The sequence below is a fragment of the Elephantulus edwardii genome, unplaced genomic scaffold (genome assembly GCF_000299155.1).
Source record: "Elephantulus edwardii isolate Elephantulus edwardi_28Jun2011 unplaced genomic scaffold, EleEdw1.0 scaffold00204, whole genome shotgun sequence".
NCBI lineage: Eukaryota > Metazoa > Chordata > Mammalia > Macroscelidea > Macroscelididae > Elephantulus > Elephantulus edwardii.
Window position 1 is genome coordinate 5,746,914 of NW_006399954.1, and position 20,358 is coordinate 5,767,271.

The window sequence follows — 20,358 nt, forward strand, 5'->3', positions numbered from 1 at the left end:
GGGGGTTGTGCGGGGAGAAGGTGCAACAATGAATGAATGGAATTCCAAAATCTCTGTAGATGTTCACTGAAATGAAAAATAACCTAAATTTAAAAAAAATAAAAATTAAAAAAAGCTAGCAGGAACCCACCACAAGTTTCTGGTTGAGGAGGTCTGAGGTGGATGCTGAAGAATTTGCATCTCTAACTTGTTCCAGGTGATGCTGATGCTGCAGCCAGTCCAGGGGTTCTCCTTTGAACATCACAGCCAGATTATCCCATGTATCATGTGATTTCATACCATGTTTCAATCAATTCTCCCTCCTCCAAATCGTTCTTAAGATTTACGTTCGTCTTCTTCCTCAGAATCCCTCTGTGACACAGACATCAGTCCACTTAAATGTGTGCTAGACCAGAGCAAAGGTCTCAACACACCCTCCGAATACTCCATGCCCCCACTTCCCATTGCTTTTGCTAACAACTGTTCCTCTTCCTTTGTATACCAATGAAGGAATTGTCCTTTTACTTTTCAAAGAGAAGAGTGAACTGGGGGGTAGGGGTGGGCAGGGAGAAAAATGCAACAATGAATGAATGGAAATCCAAAATCTCCTTCAAGGATATGAACATGTACGGCTAAGCACAACTGATAACAGTGCATCTAAATTCCAAAATCAATCTCCATAATAGTCTATGTGTTTCCTACTGTCAAAGGGGCCCTTTAGAGTAGTGAGGGAAGATCTTCACCCTGAAACCCACAGTGTCCCTTTTCAGCAGGAAGTAGCTAAGAGAATACGCCATCCCCTTTTCCTTATGAATAAGGGTGAAGTCTCTCTCAGGGAGGAGTGATAGGGAATGGCAAAGGACACACTGACAAAAGAGATTAATTAGAACTGGCTTTGACAAGCACTGTGGCAATTGGTCAATTAAAACAGACTTTCAGGGGGGAGAAGAACGAACTGGGGAGGAGGGTAGAAAAAACAGTGCAACAATGAATGAATGAAAACCAAAAATTTCTGTAAATGTTCATTAAAACTAATAAAATGTAATAATAATTTTTTTTAAAGTTGTTTCTATAGGTAGCCAAGGGAGTGCAGTTTGAAAGATCATGGAATTTAGAAACATTAAAGCAAAGATTAAAGATTAAAGCACTCCATTAAATGAGGAAAGCTGTTGCACTGTGTTCCAGTCATGATATACAGTCTTTACTTCACCAAGCAAATAATACTTTATCTTTTAAAGGGATTTTATATGCTGCTCCATGGGCATAGCAAGAAAAAGGGGCAAGGGGAGGTGAGCTAAAATACAGAAGGAGATGCAGTTAGATGGAACCATTTTCTCCTCAGAGGAAGAAGCATCCACTTCATGTGAACAGCTCCTTCTTACCACAAAACTGTGCAACTAGGCAAATCAAAGACCAAAATGCTCTGCTGCTTCTCACCTGGGTTCTGACTGACCACTGAGCACCTCACAAGAGATGGGTGCGTGACGGATAGATGGGTGGCTGGGCTCTTTGGTAGAAGGGAAGAATCAAAGAGCAATGTGGTGGGGGAGGAGAGATAAGAGAGAAAAGGAGTGGAGCAAGGGAGGAAGGAGACAGGCACCTAAGATTCAGGGTTCTCTAGTTCTCTAACTGTTGTCTTTCAACATATGTTCTCAACCTCAAACTTGCCTTTTGCCATGAACTGAAATAATAATAATAATAAAATAACAAAACCATACTCAAACCACCAGGGTGTTAAGACACCTCCACTTATGGAAACAGCCAAGTGAACAGGTGTGCAAAAATTCTCAGGAAGCCTATCTTAGGGCACAAAAGAAATCAACATTATCAATCTAGAGGGTTCGTCAGAGCCACAATAATCTGGCAGGAGTCTCCAGATGTCCCTCATGTGGAAAGGCAGTGGCCTGTCATTAGTTAGGCCAGGGCAGGAGGGCAAAGGAGGCATCACCAAGGGTTTCACTGTCATTTCTTCAGTCCCCTGAAAGAATTGGGAAGATTGGCCTGTAGGTTTGCCTTGAACCCCAAGAACTCTTGTATTGGATGAACCAGAGCGCCCTCTCTGCCTGGGTTTTGAAGTCTCAGCCTCACACTTTCCACTGTGGGACCCTGATCAGGAAGCTGGCTGGGTCTATGCTCTGGAATGCTGCCATGGGCGGATGGATACCATGTGTCCATGTTGACACCTCCTTTGACTAACAAGTGCGTCCCTGTTTAAACCTGTATGATCATGTCCCAAAGTCAGATGTTTCCTCATCTCATCCTTCTGAAACATTGGCTGTCTAACATAAGCCTTGGATTTTAGAGGGGGGAAAGACAGAGAGATAGCAAGGGGGAAGAAGAAAAAGTAGAAAGGGAAAAAGAAGAAAAGGGTATAAGAACCTACACTTACCCAGAAACATCATCATGGAAGTTAACAGTCTTATAAAGTGATGTGTTATGAAAAGCATTTCTAAAGCCAAAAGCTAGGACTTGGCTCCTATAGTTATAACAGTTCAATAGAGAAGAAAAAATCCAGGTATTTAAGAACACAAGAAAAAGTCAGAGAGAATGGTTTTTAGAGGTGATAGAAGTTCTGAGAAGACAAACAGGATTCTGAAGAAGCCTGAAGCTTAGTTATGACAGGAAGGTTTTAGCTCCCATGGGCTACAGACAGGATTGGCAATCTTCTGTAAAAGGAACAGTTATCAGGTATTTAGACTTTGTGAGTCATAAGGTTTCTGACGCCACTATTCATTTCTGCAGCTACCCACAGATAATAAATGGGGTATTCCAATAAGACTTTATTTTTAAAAACAGACCTAGGGTAGGACTTCACCCTCAGGCCAACATTTGAAGACCTGGACTAGAGAAATGAGTCTCTGGGTGGTTGACACAGGTAAGTACTTGAGGAAGGCCTGGTGACCCGTTTCTGAAAGATTACAGTCACTGGCATAGTGTGAGACACACAGGCTGGCCATGAAGTGGAATGACTGGAAGGAATTGGATACTCTTCATTTGTTTGTTTGTTTGTTCTTGATTTTCTTTTAGGTTTGAGCCAAAGACAGCCCCATCTGGAAGAAGTGGGAACCACTGATAATAAACAAGTCAACCTGCAGCCCACATCCTACATGCAACTTAAGACAGAGGGTGGTTGATGTTATGATCAAGTTGGAGGGGAGTCCTAGCTGACTCTCCAGCAGGTTTTCAGAAGCAGTAAATCACACGGGAGAAGATGGCCCACCCTTCTCCTGTGAGGTGGCCTGTGGATTCAAACTGCAGGCCTTTAGACTAACAGCGGTATTCCTTACCACTAAGACACAGAGACCTCTTGAGCCCAGGGAGAGGGGAGAAACACTTTAGCTTCTCTCTGCCTTCTGTATCCCAACCTCCTACCAATGGCTCACATTGTGCAAAGCCAACTAGATGTCAGCTGAGAGTGGCACGAAGCAGAGTGAGTAGCAGAGGCTGCCCTCTGTCTTACCCGGGAAGAATAGCGGGAAAGAAGATGGGACTAAATAGGCCATGAATTTTTAAGTCAAAATGTGTTGTATAAAGAAAGAAAAAGAAAGTCATAGTTGTGGCCTAGTGGCAAGAAACTGCAGTACAATCCCAAAGGCATTCAGTTCAAATCTCCCAGGTTCTCCATGGTGGATAGATGGACAATCTCCTCTTATGAGAGTAACTGCCTCTGAAAACCCACTGGAGGGTCAGTTCCAACTTGATGGTACAGCACCACAACAACAGAGTTGTATAGGTCACATCTCTTAACTGAGGTGATCAATCAGTGCCAGGTTACCGAATGAGTAAGGCAAGCACTGGCCTACATGAGCTTCCTTACTAAATCTGCAGTCAACAATCTTATATATATTTTTTTTTCAACCACTAAAGGCTCTGCGTCTAGGTCTGACTGGCAACTGTCCCACAGCAGAATGATTCTACAGAATCTAAGACAATTTCAAACTCAGGATTCCTGATGGGAATGGAATACCCGACAATAAGCAGGTGACTTGCATGTATGTACTCATCAGCTGTGAACCCTCTGACCACCAGTGTGAGAAAGGGGAGAAAGAACCAGGCATCTCCTCCTCCTCCCTTCATCCTCATCACTGTCATAGTGGAACCGACTCAAAGCCGACCCTCCAGCAGGGGAGAATGCTCGTTTTCTCCCATGGAGCAGCTGGTAGAGTTGAACCATCTGCCTTTGGTTTGGCGGCACAACTTCTTACTCACTAGGCTACCAAAGCTCCTTAACACAGACATGGTGAAACTTAGATGTAATTGTCTGGGTCACTAGTCTGTCTCTGCCACTGACATGTGTAAAATAATGCGTGTAAATAAGGGCTATGTGAAGTCATGTACCTATTTCCATGCTAAATGATCTCAAGTAAAAGAAATCCCATGAGATAAAGAGATAAAAGGATCAAGCATGCAGTGTTTATGAACCCAGCTACAGTTGCTATGTGAGCATACATGCGTGCACACATATGTGCATATTTGCATCATTTCATAATTCATTTTCCTAAATGTGACTGCTTAAGAAGTATGAATTCTTTTCCTCCACTTTATTATTATTAATTTTAATGAAAGTTTACAGAGACTTTGGATTTCCATTCATTCATTATTGCACTTTTGTCCCCGCCCACCCCTCCCCTCTAGTTCACTCTTCTCTTTGAAAAGTAAAAGAAGCAAGCTCTGGTGGCCTAGTGGCAAGAAGCTGCACGGCAATCCCAGAGGTGTGCGGTTCAAATTCACCAGATGCTTTGTTGAAGAAGGCAGAACAATCGTCTCCTGTACCACTCAGATCCGATTTGACGGTACACAAATAAAAAATTAAAAAATTTAAAAAAAGAAAAGTAAAATTACTTTATTGTTATACAATCCCTCCCCTCAAATCCACTCCACTGTAGAGCCTTCATTCTGGACTCCTGTCATGACAATAATACCTAATCATATATCCCATTTAAACAGTTAGAACTCACCTTTTTCAGTCTTCCCTCAACCCTGATGTCAGTCCCGGTTTACAACAGTGTGAGAATTCTTAAGTAACTTCTTAATTCCATTTTCAATGTTTGGTTTTGTTCTGGGTTTGTTTGGTTTCTGTTAGCTTTTGTTTTAAATTTCGCTCAGCATATTTTAAGCTCAAGGAACTGAAGAACAAATTCAAACCTCGAGTTGCTATAATCAAGGATGCTTTCGGCAGAATGTTAAATGATCCAGAAAGTATTAAAAGAAGATGGAAAGAATATACTGAGTCACTGTATCGAAAAGAATTGGAAGACACAGAAGAATTTCATGAAACAACATATGAGCAAGAGCCTATGGTGATGAAAGAAGAAGTTCAGGCTGCTTTGAAGGAAATGGCAAAAAATAAGGCTCCAGGAATAGATGGTATACCAATTGACATATTTCAGTTAACAGATGCTGCCCTGGACGTGCTCACCAAGTTGTGCCAAGAAATCTGGAGAACAATCACTTGGCCAACTGTCTGGAAGAGATCAATATTTGTTCCTATCCCAAAGAAAGGTGACCCAACAGAATGTGGAAACTACAGAACAATCTCACTGATTTCACATGCAAGCAAGATTTTACTGAAGATTATCCAAAAACGACTAGAACAGCACATCAACAGAGAACCACCAGAAGTCCAGGCTGGGTTTAGAAGGGGTCGTGGTACTAGAGATATTGTAGCTGATGTTAGATGGATCTTGGCTGAAAGCAGGGAATACCAGAAGAATGTCTATCTGTGTTTCATTGACTATGCAAAGGCATTTGACTGTGTGGATCATAATAAACTATGGCTGACTCTGAGAAGAATGGGAATCCCAGAACACTTGATCGTTCTAATGCGAAACTTATACTTGGACCAGGAGGCAGTCGTCAGAACAGAGCAAGGGAACACTACATGGTTCAAAATTGGGAAGGGCGTATGCCAGGGATGCATCCTATCTCCATACCTTTTCAAACTATATGCAGAACAGATTATCCGGGAGGCTGGGCTCTATGAGGAGAAATGTGGGGTCAAGATGGGTGGACGATTTATCAACAACCTGCGTTATGCGGATGACACAACCCTGCTTGCTAAAACTGAAGAGGACCTGAAGCACCTGCTGCAGAGTGTCAAGAACTGAAGACTACAATATGGATTGAGGCTCAATGTCAAGAAGACAAAGATTCTCACCACTGGACCAATTGGCAGCATCAGGATGGATGGTGAAGAGATTGAGATTGTACACAGCTTTAGTTTGCTTGGCTCCATAGTCAACAGTCTTGGCACCAGCAGCCAGGAAATTAAAAGACGCATTGCCATGGGAAGGTCTGCTGTTAGGGACCTCTCCAAAGTACTGAAGAGCAATGGTGTCTCTCTGGATACTAAGGTGCATCTGATACAGGCCATGACCAAGGAGGACAGAAGGAGAATTGATGCCTTTGAGCTGTGGTGCTGGAGAAGAGTATTGAGAATACCATGGACTGCTAGGAAAACAAACAGATTTGTCCTGGAAAGGGTTAAACCGGGTGGCTCCTTGGAGGCAAGGATTCTGAGGCTCCGTCTAACATACTTTGGACATGTTGTGAGGAGAGACCGGTCCTTAGAGAGGGACATCATGCTTGGGAGGGTGGAGGGACAGCGCAGGAGAGGAAGGCCCTCTATGAGGTGGATTGATTCAGTGACTGGGATAATTGGGATGGGAGTGTCAGAGACAGTGCGATTGGCACAGGACAGAGCGGAGTTTAGGGCTGTTGTACATAGGGTCGCCACGAGTCGCAAGCAACTCGTCGGCACATAACAACAACAACTCATTATACTATTAAATATGAGAAAAGAAAAAAATGTTATCAATTCTATTCTGACTCATAACAATCTCACAGAAGAAAAAGTGAAGTTATCCTATACCGGTTTATAAGGTGGCACTATTTGCAGCCTATGGGGACTTTCAGTGACCTGCAGAGCTGAGGAGGACTTCATGGGGTTTCCAGGGCTCTGCTCTTCATGGAAGCAGGTTGCTGTCATTTTCTCCTACAGAGTGGGTTCAAACCTCCAGCCGTATATATTTGTCTGGTAAGTGTTTAAGCAGCACACCATCAAGAGTGGAAACTACTATTAATTTTCTGTTTCTATAAGGGAGCTCTGGTGACCTAGTGGTAAGAAGCTGCACTGCAAACCCAATGGCATGTGGTTCAAATCCACCAGCTGCACTGCAGGAAAAAGATGGGCAATCTCCTCCTGCACGACTCACAGCCTCTGAAAATCTATTGGAGGGCCAGCTGTGCTTCGTTCCTGACTTGATGTAATAATAAAATAAAACAAGAGTAAGGAATGGGAAACAAATCTGTTCCCATGGAAAGCTATGTACTGTAACTATACTGTGAGAACTAGATAGCTTAGCTCAGACCTAGTAAATCATATCCTCAATTCTCATTGAAAGATGTTCGTCGTAATGTAAACAGAGGCTTTGATAAGAAGCGAATCCTAATTTGAAAGGCATTCTCTATGTATTAAAATACAAAATGAACTTAGTTGGGGAAGAGCTTATTTTTAAAAAAAAAAAAGAGTCTACAGGGATTGTAAAATGGAACAACCATTCTGGATGATAGTTTGGCACTTCCTCAAAAAGTTGAACATATAAATTCCATATGACCCAGCTATTCCACTACTTGGAATATACCCTGAGAATATGAGAACTGAGGCACAAACTGAGATTTGTACACCAATGTTCATAGCAGCATTGTTCACCACTGCAAGAACATGGAAACAGCCCAAATATCCCACCACAAACGAATGGATTGAGAAATTATGGTACATTCACACAATGGAATACTATGCAGCACGCAGGAGCAATGACTTTGTAAATTTCTACCTAACTTGGGATGGACTGGAGAACATTATGCTGAGTGAACTAACTCAGTCCCATATTGATTGTATAAAACCATGAATGCAGAGTGAGGACCCAAGAGGGTTGGGAGAGGCTGGAAGCTGAGGGAGGAGGATGTGCAGGGGGAGGGGGCATTTAATCGTCAGGTTGTACAATTTGATGGGAGAGGTGAGGGTAATTGAAACAATTTGTTCTTGAAAACAATGTATTCTAATTTTGTAAATAAACTAGTAGAAAATTTTTTAAAAAGAAAAGGATGAGAATAGCTGTATAATTCAAAAAAACACAATTAATGTTACTAAATGATAAGCATAGAAGCTGTTGAATTCTTATATGTTTTATTGTGTAGATTCATAAAAAATTATAAGGGGAAAAAAAAGAGACCACAAATTCTCTGCTATTCAAAACCCCTCTAGAAGATGCAAATCACAAACTTGCAGATTTTAGAAACAATTATAAAAATACATTTATTTTATTGTTATAAGAATAAAATTGAGGTGAAAAAGTTAATGGTATATTACAGGTGATAAGGGCACAAGACTGATGAAATTCTGGATACACTGAGGAACATAAGCTTTATGTTTAATTTCTTCTAAAAAGTTTTTAAAAATAGAGAATGTGGAAGTCACAAAAAGAGACGCTTATATTTTAATAATACCAAAAGATATTTTGGTCAGAGTATTTTAACACCTAAAAGGCTTTTAATCATCATCTGTATAGATTTACCCTGCAATCATATTTATAAATCGAATTGGATGTTTTTTCACTTTGCTCTCTAAAAATGACAAAAGTCAATGTGAAATTATCCATTTATGTGTGCATTTAATTTCCAATTAAAGCCATGAACAAATTTCCATGAACTCTATCTACTTAGCTAAAGTTTTGTGAAATGTACTAAACTTAGGCATATATTAAAGTCCCTGAGTGCAGCACATTGAAGTAAAAATTCTAGGAACTATCACAAGTGCATGACTGGGGAAGAGAAAGACAACCACTCAGTGCTAAGCCAAGCTTGGATTTTATCTTATATATAAAATGTGTGTGTGTATCTCCCACACTACTCTGGAGGACCCTCTGTTCACTTTTTAAATTTTTTTTTTTATTCTTTGTATCTTGATATCTTTATCCAAGCCACAACATTTTTCCTATCCCTTTTCATTCCTTTGGTCATTTTTCTATAACCTCTCTTGTCCTCCCTCGACGCCAATATTCCCCAAGCTCACAATTTTTCTTTCTAGCCTTTATGTGCTTCCACAAACTGCCAATGCTGTTCCACAGACCAAAGCTCCCTAACTAAAGATGGTTATTGATGTACAGTCCCAGGGTTTTAGTGCAGCGGCAGAATCAATAAACGAGAAAATACTGCTTTGTCAGGTTTTACCAGAGCATTCTGGGAAAGTTTACTGCTGTGGGTGGGGTGGTTACAGAAACTCTTAATATGGGAGAGCCAGAAGCCAGGCTCCCTTCTGTGTAAGAAATGATGTTCTTCTACCCTCTAGTGACTACAAGGGAATAAAGCAAAAGTTGGAAGGATTTTTGAGACAGCTTCATGTTATTATTTATAGTCTCCTAATTTTATTTCTAAAAAAGAACCCATTCTGGAGACCAAATGAACTGAAAAGACAATAAAGTGCCTCAACACAATAAATTTTAAAGTTTACATAAATAGATATGATAAATAAGAGTCAAAACTGGATGTTTCGGTACCACAAAGCAAGGTTTGTGAAATTAGACTTTCTAAGTGGTGAGTGGGCTCGAGTACATCAGAGATGATGAGGATGGCACAGGACAGGGCAGGTGCTATCTGTTGTTTACAGGGTCTCTACGAGTCACAGACTCTACGGCACCTAACAACAGCAAGCGAGGACCACTAGTCAGTGTAACCATCTTAGTCCCTTCGTAGCTTCTCTTTCAACTTAAGTACATACACACCCACCCCACCCCGCACTACTATCATAACCATAACTGTTCAGAACAAAACCTTACGAATAAGCTGAAATCTTGCATCAGTTAGAAGAATCATTTCTCATTTGCAATTTTTTCTTTTAAAAATCATGAAAACCAGAGGCTATCAGACGCGTTTTGACTGATGGGGACGCCAAATCATTTCTGCTGACTCGAGTTATAAACACTCTTTGGATTTACTGTTGCAATAATTTTGACATTTAATCACTGCAATTAAAACTTGAGGATTGATTGTAATGATGAAATAAAAACATATCCCTACCTCGGTGCACCTATACATTTTGCAAATTGAGCACTGATGTATAATGGCCTAGAAAGGTGGCAATAGTATAAAATGTTATAAGGAATTAATGAATGAATCTGTTAGGAAACTACCTTTCAAAATAACAACTGGATTTTTCAAACTAGATAAGATACATTTAAAAGTTCATGCAAGTGTTTCTCAATCTTTTAATTATCTCTATAAAACTAAAGGGTATTTTCATCTAGTGTTACATAACTTCCTCAAGGCTAAATCTAATAGGAGCACTATCTAAATATTCCAAAGTTAAAGAAGGGTACAAAAAAAATTTAAAAAAAAGATGTGTAGCAATCTAGCATGGTTAGTACACATAAATGTCACCATTAAAATGTAAGGTCAGCTCTCTGGTTCTGTCCTTGTTAAATTAAATATTAAAAGTTAAGTTGATGCCCTCTTGTGTATAATAGCAGTAAAAGGGAAAAAATTAAAGCTGAAAGGTTGGTAATATTAATCATGTTTATTGTGTATTTGCTATACAATGAACACCAAAATTTAAATTTTTCACCAAATTCTCTAAAGATGAAATTTTTCACCAAATTCTCTAAAGAAAGAGGAAGACTATTTACCTTGCTGGCACTTAACCGCTTCCGATTTGACCAACGCTAAGGGTTGTGTCCATGGAAAATTGAAACATGAAAAGAAAAAGAAAGAATCGTTAACAATGTAATTATCTGAAGAGACTGAGAACACTACATTCAAATGACTAAGACCCAAGGTGCCTGGCAAGGCACATTTGAGAGAAAAATTAGGCTAGAAACACAGGAAAATCAAATTCACGAGCCTGTATTAAATCATCTCATTTATAATCTAAAGTCAAGGAGATACGAATACTAGCTGATCCTTAGACACACACTCATTGTTAAAATACATTGCGACACAACAATGCTCTATAACACGGCAGCAGGCTTCTTCTACTTGAAATATTCAGAAAGTGTTTCATAAATTCATGGACAGTATTAATTCATGTTTAGGTTTCCAGTTTACAAAACTGGAAAAACAGTATTCTGCTACTTTTACTATTAAGTCTCAACTTTCAATATAATAGAGAAAATGCTGAGTCATTTCTGTATAAATTTAGAAAAGGGGGTTAATACAGTGCTGAGTGAAAGAAGGAAATATATATTTTTTTCTCTCTCAAATAACTAGAAGTTTCACCACTGTTCTCTTTTGATCTCACATTTATCATGTTAAGGCTGTTGAATTTCCTCTACAATTAAAATTCTCTCCCAGAAAAATCATCATTATTCCTGTCACTGCCTAATACTAAAAAGCTTTATTCTGGCTGGTTAATCAGCTAACCAGTTGTTAAAACTTGGATAAATTCTGGAGAGTATGACTCAATTATAAATCTAATTGAGCAAACCACATTTACTATTATGCTGAAGGTAAAAAAAAAATACCTTTAGGTAAATGACCTATTCAGTTTGCCAAAATGTCTCCCGAACACATTATAAAACAGAAAATAAATAGCCTTCCAGGGAAATGCACTGGCATTTGAGTGATCAGCAACTAGAAATGCTGGTGCAAAAATGAGATGAAAATATTCTTTACTAAAACACTGAAATTTTCTTCTTCAACATAAAGTTACAGGTACCAGAACTCAGGTACTGAAATTGTATTTTTTTTTCTCCTATTTTTAACCACAAAATAACAAATATTTTCACTAAAACCAATTATCAAATATTAATTAGTGTTCTACATAGGGTTGCTATGAGTCGAAAACAACTCGACAGCACATAACAACAACAACAACATGGATACACAGTGCCACCTGAGGTCCTTTGACGTAACATTTCATTTCTTCACAATTTTAAAGCCTATGCAAAGACGACAAGGAAATGAATGTAAAGTGGCTATTCAGCTCTACAACAACCATTCAGCTCACTACTGTGGAGATGCAGTGGCTTCACAGCTGACTGGCTCTAGAGGCTTTAAATCGCAAGGGAGGAACCTGCCCCTCATTATCCTGCAGAGCAGCTAGTACCTACCTACCTGCCTTTGGGCTGGGAGTGCAACTCCTTCCCCATCGGCCACCAGAGCTCCCTTGATAATTACAGTGCTGTGAGCTAATACAGATAAAGTAGCTACCTCACCAAGCACAAGATTTGATTTACCTCAACCGGTACAAACTCTGTGAAACAGATCCTCTCTGTATTCCCATTTCACAATTGAGAACACTGAAAATGGTACTCTGAGTATGTCCACATTCACCACATTATCAAAGCCATAAAGTAATATGACTGAGCCTAAACTTAGACAGTCTATAACGGAGCCTGGTTCTGCCACAGAAAAAGAAATAGGCAGAAGGTTTATCTGCCTTCCATCCAATTCTTGCACTACTAAGTAACCATTAATTCAGATATCACAATCCTTAACATGAGGGAAAATATAGCTGTACTTCTTAAAGTTTTTTGTCTGCTCAAGTCTAAAGCAAGAAAGTATCTTAAGACCTATGTATAGAGAAACAGGTTAGGGGGGAGAAAATCAAGAACTAAAATTTACAGCTTTCCATCAGAATTTAAATTAAAATGAAAATTTAAAAGCAAATTACTCTCTATCAAATCAACTATCTTTCTCCAATCTTGAATTATTAGTCACTCCTACTTAAAAACCCAGAATAAGAAAGAATACCTTTAAGCGTTAATGTAAACTCAAAAAGAGAAAACAGCTCCTGATATCTACTGTAACCTCAGAGGAACCACATTATGCACTGCAAGTTGCAAGCTGAAAAATCACATCTGCTCCAGGATGAAGTATTCCTTTGCTTAGTTATACTGTGATAATGCAAAAAATAGAACAACAAAATTGCCAGCCAAACAAATGAGAGGAGGCATGGTTTACTGCATTTAATACCTCCATGAGATGTGTATGTATGTATGTGCGTGTATGTGTTTACACACACATACACGCAACATACACTAGACCAATGTTAAACAAATAACAAAGCAAGTCAGAAAACACATGAATGACTGATAGACAAAAATCCTGACAAACTCTTTCAAAAGAGTGAAAGTGAAGGAATTAGAGGAAAGAATGGTTGAAATAGAGAAGACAGACACAGTGGCTAGAGCTGAGTTCAAACAGATACTCTTTTAGATATTTACCAAAACCAAAACCGTATCTAGTTTAAAATAAACGGCAATGAAAATGTCATTGTTTTGCAACTGCAAATTTTGGCAAGATTGAAATATAATTTTTGTGTCAATACCACTGCTAAAGAGAATACATATAGAAAAACACACAACAGTAGTCATATAAGTAGGCAGCTGTATTTCTGAGGAAATTACCCAATTTTATATACTTCATTTAAATAAGTAATTTTTAGAGTGCATCAGTTGGTAATTGCTAAACCGTACTATAAATGATCCTATGTATAATGCATGGTATTACAACCTAGCCGTTGGGACCAATCACCCACTGTAGAGTCGGTCACCCAATGTGCATGCTGATAGGGACTGCAGAGTCAAAGAGGTATTGTCAACACTAAGAAGGAGCTAAAGAAAATCTGTTTTTCATTATTTTATGACCAAAAAAAGTTAATTTTCAAATTCTATTTAAGACAATTTTTAACATTAAACTAACAGATTTCTCAATATATCAGGCTTCAACAGTGTCTTTTTAAAAGAAAATTAACCAAATTTTCAGTTAATATCAAATAAACGCTCAAAAATGAATAATTAAACTAAACATTGCCACTATTTAGCTGACCACCTAGTAACTAAAAACTAATCATGCCTTTCCCCAAGTACATCTGGGAGAAAAGACTTCTTAAAGATTAGTATAAATAATTATAAAATTGCCAAAATAACAATTCGAATAGGAATGCATGTGGACTGAAACCATAATATGTTTTGGTTTGGACTCTGTATTCCTTCAGAGAGATGTTTATCTTTAATAACTGATAGACTGTATTTCTAAGAAAAAAAATTAATGCAATTGTATACTTTCAGTTTTTAAGATACAAAAATTGGGCATGGTGTCTATATTTTTAAGCTAGCATCTGTGAGTTACCTTGCAAAGCAATCGTGATTTTCTTTTTTATTTTAGATTAAGTCCTATTGGTTAATGCAATTAATTACAATGTTTCACTAAACCCTCATTAATTTTTATTTTCATTTTGAAAATAAAACTAAAAGTGACTTCCCAAGACTGAGCTGGAATATTTTCACGAAGCCCAGTGCCATGAGTGAAGAATAATTATCTGAGACCTAATTTATAAATGCACTTTAACTTTCATAGAAAAATTCTAAATATGTAAAATTTTAATATATCCCTTTGTCCAGCAGGCATTTTTGTGGACTTTTAAAATACCTTTCATAAAGCTATAATCAAGGATGCTTCTTGTTCTTTCTTTAACTCTTATAATTATAAGGTATAAACCTAGACTACAAAATAAAATCATGGCTCAGGTCCAAATCTTTGCTCAAAAAAGCAGGCTCAATCACACAATAACAAAGTGCAATGTTTTACGATGGTGTAAATATCTTCAATAGGTAGCGTATTAAGAAAAAAAGTTTTTCATTAAGTAGATCAGAAAAAATAAAGTTTTCTGTCTTCCCAGAAGTTCACTCCATAGAAAACTTGGTAGCTTAAAGTAAAAACAAAAACAATGATGAAGAAATTAAAATCTGCAAACATACACTTGCTCACCTAAATAATGCAACCCCATAGTTAAATCCTAGAAACAGCTTTTCATAACTGAATAATGCCTAAGTTATCAACTACTTAACAAAATTATAGGGAAAAGCTTTAGCACTTAGTGAAAGTATATTTTAGATAATCCATGATAAGCAAACCATAAACAGCATATTAGTTTTAATAATAACAACAGCGCCAACCTTGTCGCTAGCCAAAATATAGATAATTCCTTAATGGATTTTCTCCTAAGAGTTCTAAAAGAGAGGTAATTTAAGTATCTATAAAATTACTTGTTTTCTCACGAAATCATTACAATAAAGTCAGTGGTCTAGTAACCCAGTAATCAAAGGATAAGGATAAGAGCAATGAGCAGGTTTTGCATTTTGGCTTGGTTTGTGTGTTTTGTTTATTTTTTAAAAAGTTTAAAAAAAAAATGTCAAACTTACATGTCTCTTGAAATCACCCTGTTTCACTACTAGATTTAAGTTTAACACAATCACTCCCATGTCATCTTCTAAACTGTTTGGATCTTCCAATTTTAAAATATGTTCAGTTGTTCTGTATACAAAAACAATGAAATATGTTAATACTTACAAATAGTATTATAGATTTATGATGTATGCTAAAATCTCAGAAGGATTAGATACAGTGTTTAAAAAAAAAAAAAAAGCACCAAATGTGTAACTGAAACAGGGGCTACCAGGCAAAGGCTATCTGGCACCGACTAATTCAATAGTTGGTTAACACATCCCCCTCCTGATGCCATAAATAGATTTTAAATGCTTGCTACAATTTTAGTTAGGATAATGAGGTTGAATATTCATAAAATCCAATATACAACTTAAAATGTAATATGGAATGCTTTACTCCTGCTAGCACATTCATGAAATAGGAAGCAAAAAATGTTAACATAGACAATATGTTATACTTGTGCTTTCAAGCACTACCTCATTTATTCAGATTTTCCTTGCCATTTGTTCTCAACAAATCTCATTTAAAACTGTCCTGAATTCATGTATGAGTTCATTAATAAAAATTAGAAGGTGAAAATACAATACCTGTTAAGCTCAAGATCACTGAGAGTGACATATGCAGAGCCCATGAAATCAGAGGTGGTTAAGTCTCGATCATATACCTACAAGGCGGGGTGGGAGGTAGGGGGTAAAGCAGTAAAACACATGATTATAGCAAGCCAACCAAGTTTATGCAATTATTAGCACATGAAATTGGCTAGTAAATCTGAATCCACTCTTACTAATTTAAAAATCATTTGCTTAGTAGTGTTAAAGGGGAATTTAGCCCCTTTAAGTCAAGGGTGAAAAAAACTAAAACATTGCTCAAATTTGACCATTTTGCTGACTTAGACCAAAACAACAGCAGAAAATACACACAGGCAGGATTCACATGCATTATAATGTTATGCACAATGGACCTTGCTTTTTGTCAGTGAAACTGTCTCTCATTAAAATTGTCTTTTCCACAGTGAGCAGATCTGCCAATTAAATAGAAATTTGCTAAATATTCTATAGCAATCACATCCTGCACTCAACTCATGCAGTTTTAACCCAGATGTTAAAGCAACTGATGCTTACAACTGGTAGCTTAAAATGCTATTAAGTAAAAAGTTATTCCTAATGAGAAAGAGTTTAGTACTTGTCACCGCTGCATTCCTAGTAATAACTCTTCCACATTCAATAAGTTTAAGTACAATCAATGGAGATACAATTTGCACTCTTAATTTGCTGTAAAACTTGTATTCATGGTCTGAGGAAAGTATACAATTTTGACAAATGATAGAATGATGTCCCTTCATATGAATATTTTTAACTCAAGGCTTGAGAATGAAATTGATATTTTCTTTCTAAGTCTGCTTTGAAAAAAGCATGAAAGAGTGTGAAAATAAAATTGTTTTTAAGTTTTATTCTGATTTATTTACAAAGTTTAATATATTGTTTTTCACAGAAGATCCTTCCCATTTCCTTCACCCCAAATCTTTTTAATACAAGAGAGGGCTCTGTAGCGGTCTGTAGTTACCTTCACACGGAGCTTTTGCTCAAGGCTTTGTATAGGTAGCACAACTATCTCATCCCAAATTGGGTTCAAGTTCTTATATATGACTTTACTTTTGTACAGTGTCTTCCCATTCAGCTTAAATTTCACATAGGGATCACTTGTGCCTTTAAAAGAAAAAGAAAGCAAGATGAATTTGGAAAACACATGTGAAAGCATCATTTTCCATCAAATACAAAGTCTTTCCACACGTGCAGACCCAGAACAAAGTCGGTATGTGCAGGGAAGGCAGGCCCCAGAGGTTCAGGGGTGAGAAAAATGGACCAGTTTAAGAGAGATGACAGACTCGTCTTAGCCTTCAGTGCTGGAATATAAATGAACTCCCTGAGTTTTCCTGTTGTTCCATTTCATTGTGGATATGTCACCCACAAAAATTCTAGAAGCAAAATCCACAGGCACCAGGCAATGGTGTCAGCATCACGAGATGAAGCCCACCACCCCTCCTCAGAGCAGCAGGGGGTCATGGCAGAGAGAACAGAGCCATTTTCAAGAAGTTGGCCAGATGGTTGACTCAACAGAACTCTGTACTTTAAAATATAATAATAATAAATCAATCAATCTGTGAAACCATGGGTTCAAAAGATGGGGCCAAGGCTCAGACAAATGGGGAGGGGGCATTCAATTGACAAGGCTGCCATTCTTTGTTGACTCTGCACCTGCATTAAAGCCGTGGACATTGTTCTCACCCAGGCCAGCTGAACTTCAGAGCAGCTAGGCCCTCAGCTGGCCAGAGAGCTGACACTGCTGACCTGCCCACTCCTCCTGGGGTGCTTTGAAACTGACTCCAAAAGGAATGAATAATGTCCCCCCCAGCTACCACGCCAGCAGCCAAAAAGAGGCCCAAGGACTGCCCCTCTGCCCTCTTCAAATCAACTAAGAGAAAAACAAGCTCACGAGCACATGTGTAAAAATGTACCCATGTGCCTATGTGTGTGTATGTATGTGCTACACACTACCCCCGACACACTGGGGACACACAAGGAGTGACGTGGAACATTCACGCTCACTAGTGTCAAATAAAGGATGAAAAAAGAAGACACAAATAAATGAACAATCCGTGAGTAGCTACCAAAACCCCCTCAAAAAATTCTATAAAGAAAGCGGAAATGCAAATTGTGGGCAATTACAATATTATGAATGAAACACAGGGCTATGAATCAGTGTGCAAAGACCAAGCAACTGTATCAGTCACTGATCCATCCCAAGTGCTTTGGACAGAACTCAACCCAGGCCCTCACAGTTTCTACTGCACTGAGTTTCTGATACTGAAATTAGCTCAGTATTGTTGTTGTTAGGTGCCATCAAATCAACTCCAACTCTTATGCTACCACAGATCCTTGCTGCCAGCCTCCCAGTCCCCACCGAAATTAGAGTCTAACAATATTGGATCAAAAATTAAATTACATCAACTTTATATGAAATCTGTTTGCTATCATCCACCAAAATCCTAATACATATCATTAACTACCTTGGTCTTGGATTTTTTTTTAAACATCTTTTTTTTAAACATCTCAATAAACAGTTCTTTAGTTTCAAGATCAGAAAGTATTGAAAAGGAATTTAATAAGATTTACAATACGGATTGCAACTCTTTTCTCTGAAAATATAGTAACATCATTACAAACTAAGGAGGCAAAATACAACATTTCAACACATTAATTGGACAAACAAAGCACAAATTGAATCATTAGCCTTCTACACTATATGGATGTTCATTTTAAAATCATCACAGCAACAACAAAGGCACAATTTTAATAAATTAGCCTTCCATATGATATGGATGTTTATATTAAAGATATTAAATAAACTAAAGGAAAAAATAAATGTACAAATATGAACCCAGATCTCACATTTTGAATTTGATGACATGGGAGTAGAAACAAATGTGTAAAAACACACACACATATATATACACACACAAGCACACACAAGGAGTAGAAGCAAACCCATTTACAGACAGGCAGTGGAATCTGCACTAGTGAGCAAGACACCCCTCCACTCTTTCCCCGTTTGCACCACAAGAGAATACCTCTGGCAAGTCAGACTTTAACAATCTTTCTGATATATATAAAGAAGTGGAGGAAAACTATAATAAAAAGAGGCCTTTAATTAAATGAAATTGCCACTCTGGGATCCGGCCTTCATGCTTGTCAGCGTACTCTCAAAATAAACATCTCAGAACCAGGCCTCCACGGTGTCACTTTCTCACAGGCAAGGCATACTGGGTAATCCCCAGGCATCTTGACAGCTATATAATGTTCAAACTGTTTCACGGGTGAATGGCGGCTGTTGCATGAAAGAAAATATTAATGTCTGGAATTAATAGAAAAAGGGACTAGGGTTTACAAAGCCAAACAAGGAAAAGAGGGTGTCAAGTCAGTGCAGCGTTAATTGTTAGGGAAAATTGGCTAAGGGGGCGGGCTTGCACATTGTGCTTCTCTCTTGGAGCCTAAGTGCTTCACTGTCAGCGAAGTTACATCTCAACTAAGCAAGTTCTGAAAGGGGGCTGGACACTCTGGAATTCAACTCTCAGATTATACAGATGATGGAATGACACCTGAATGGGTGGACTTTAACCTTTTTGTACTGGGAGCTCGATAAACAATGAAGCTTTTTAAAATAAGGAGGTGATGTGGCACTCTACGAAGAGAAAGGGACCAGGTGCTACCACCCTGGGCGTGCCACCCAGGGCAGCCACCAATCACACTGTGCAAACCTGAGTCACACAACTTCAGACTTAGAAAATCAGACAACGCAGAGAACATACCTACAAGCTTCTCCTGCAAAGCGGATGGACCTTAGAAATACTACATTAAGTGAATAAGTCAGTTCGAAATTGACAGTTTATAGCCAAATGCACTGTCATTAGTCAATTCTAACTCAGAGTGACCTCTCAGGCTGGGCATAAGTGCCTCATTATTTCAGAGGCTGTAAACATTTGTCAAAACAGAGTACTACATCTTTCTCTCGAAAAGCAGCCGGTAGATTTGAACCAGTGATGTTGAGGTTAGCAGTGAAATGGCCTAACAACAACACTACCAGAGTTTCTTCAATAGTGTATAATGTCAGAAATGAAAGAGGGGGAAGAAGAAGTTTTAGGTTCAGGGGTGCAGGGTTTCTGTCAAGAGTGATGGGAAAATGTGGCCAGAGAGAACAGTGGTGGTTACGCCGAAAGGCAAACAAAGTGTCTATCAATGAATTATAATGTAAAGATATGGAAATGGCTACGTTGTGCTACATGCATTTATGCTTATAACAGCCACCACAGACGATTGTGACTCATGGAGAACTCATGTGTATCTAAATGAAACTGCTCCCCTTTGGGTTGTCAATGACTAATTTTGGGGGAAGTAGAGAACAATGGTGTCTCTCTGGAGACTAAGGTGCGTCTGATACAGGCCATAGTCTTTGCAATCACTTGTTATGCATCAGAGAGTTGGACAATGAATAAGGAAGGTAGAAGGAGAATTGATGCCTTTGAGCTGTGGTGCTGGAGAAGAGTATTGAGGGTACCATGGACTGCTAGGAAAACAAACAGATTCATCCTGGAACGGT

The 20,358-nt window shown here is 38.4% G+C and overlaps 1 protein-coding gene across 1 annotated transcript in view; it reads right to left on the reverse strand.

The window, feature by feature from the left end:
- Positions 1-20,358, reverse strand: part of MCTP2 (multiple C2 domains, transmembrane 2) — a 312,863-nt gene that overhangs the window by 229,031 nt on the left and 63,474 nt on the right. The window contains exons 4-7 of the mRNA XM_006897193.1: positions 16,768-16,910; positions 15,792-15,868; positions 15,180-15,291; positions 10,662-10,697 (exon numbers count right to left, since the gene is read on the reverse strand). Of these exons, the coding sequence (XP_006897255.1) occupies positions 10,662-10,697; positions 15,180-15,291; positions 15,792-15,868; positions 16,768-16,910 (368 nt within the window). The remainder of the gene's footprint in view (positions 1-10,661; positions 10,698-15,179; positions 15,292-15,791; positions 15,869-16,767; positions 16,911-20,358) is intronic.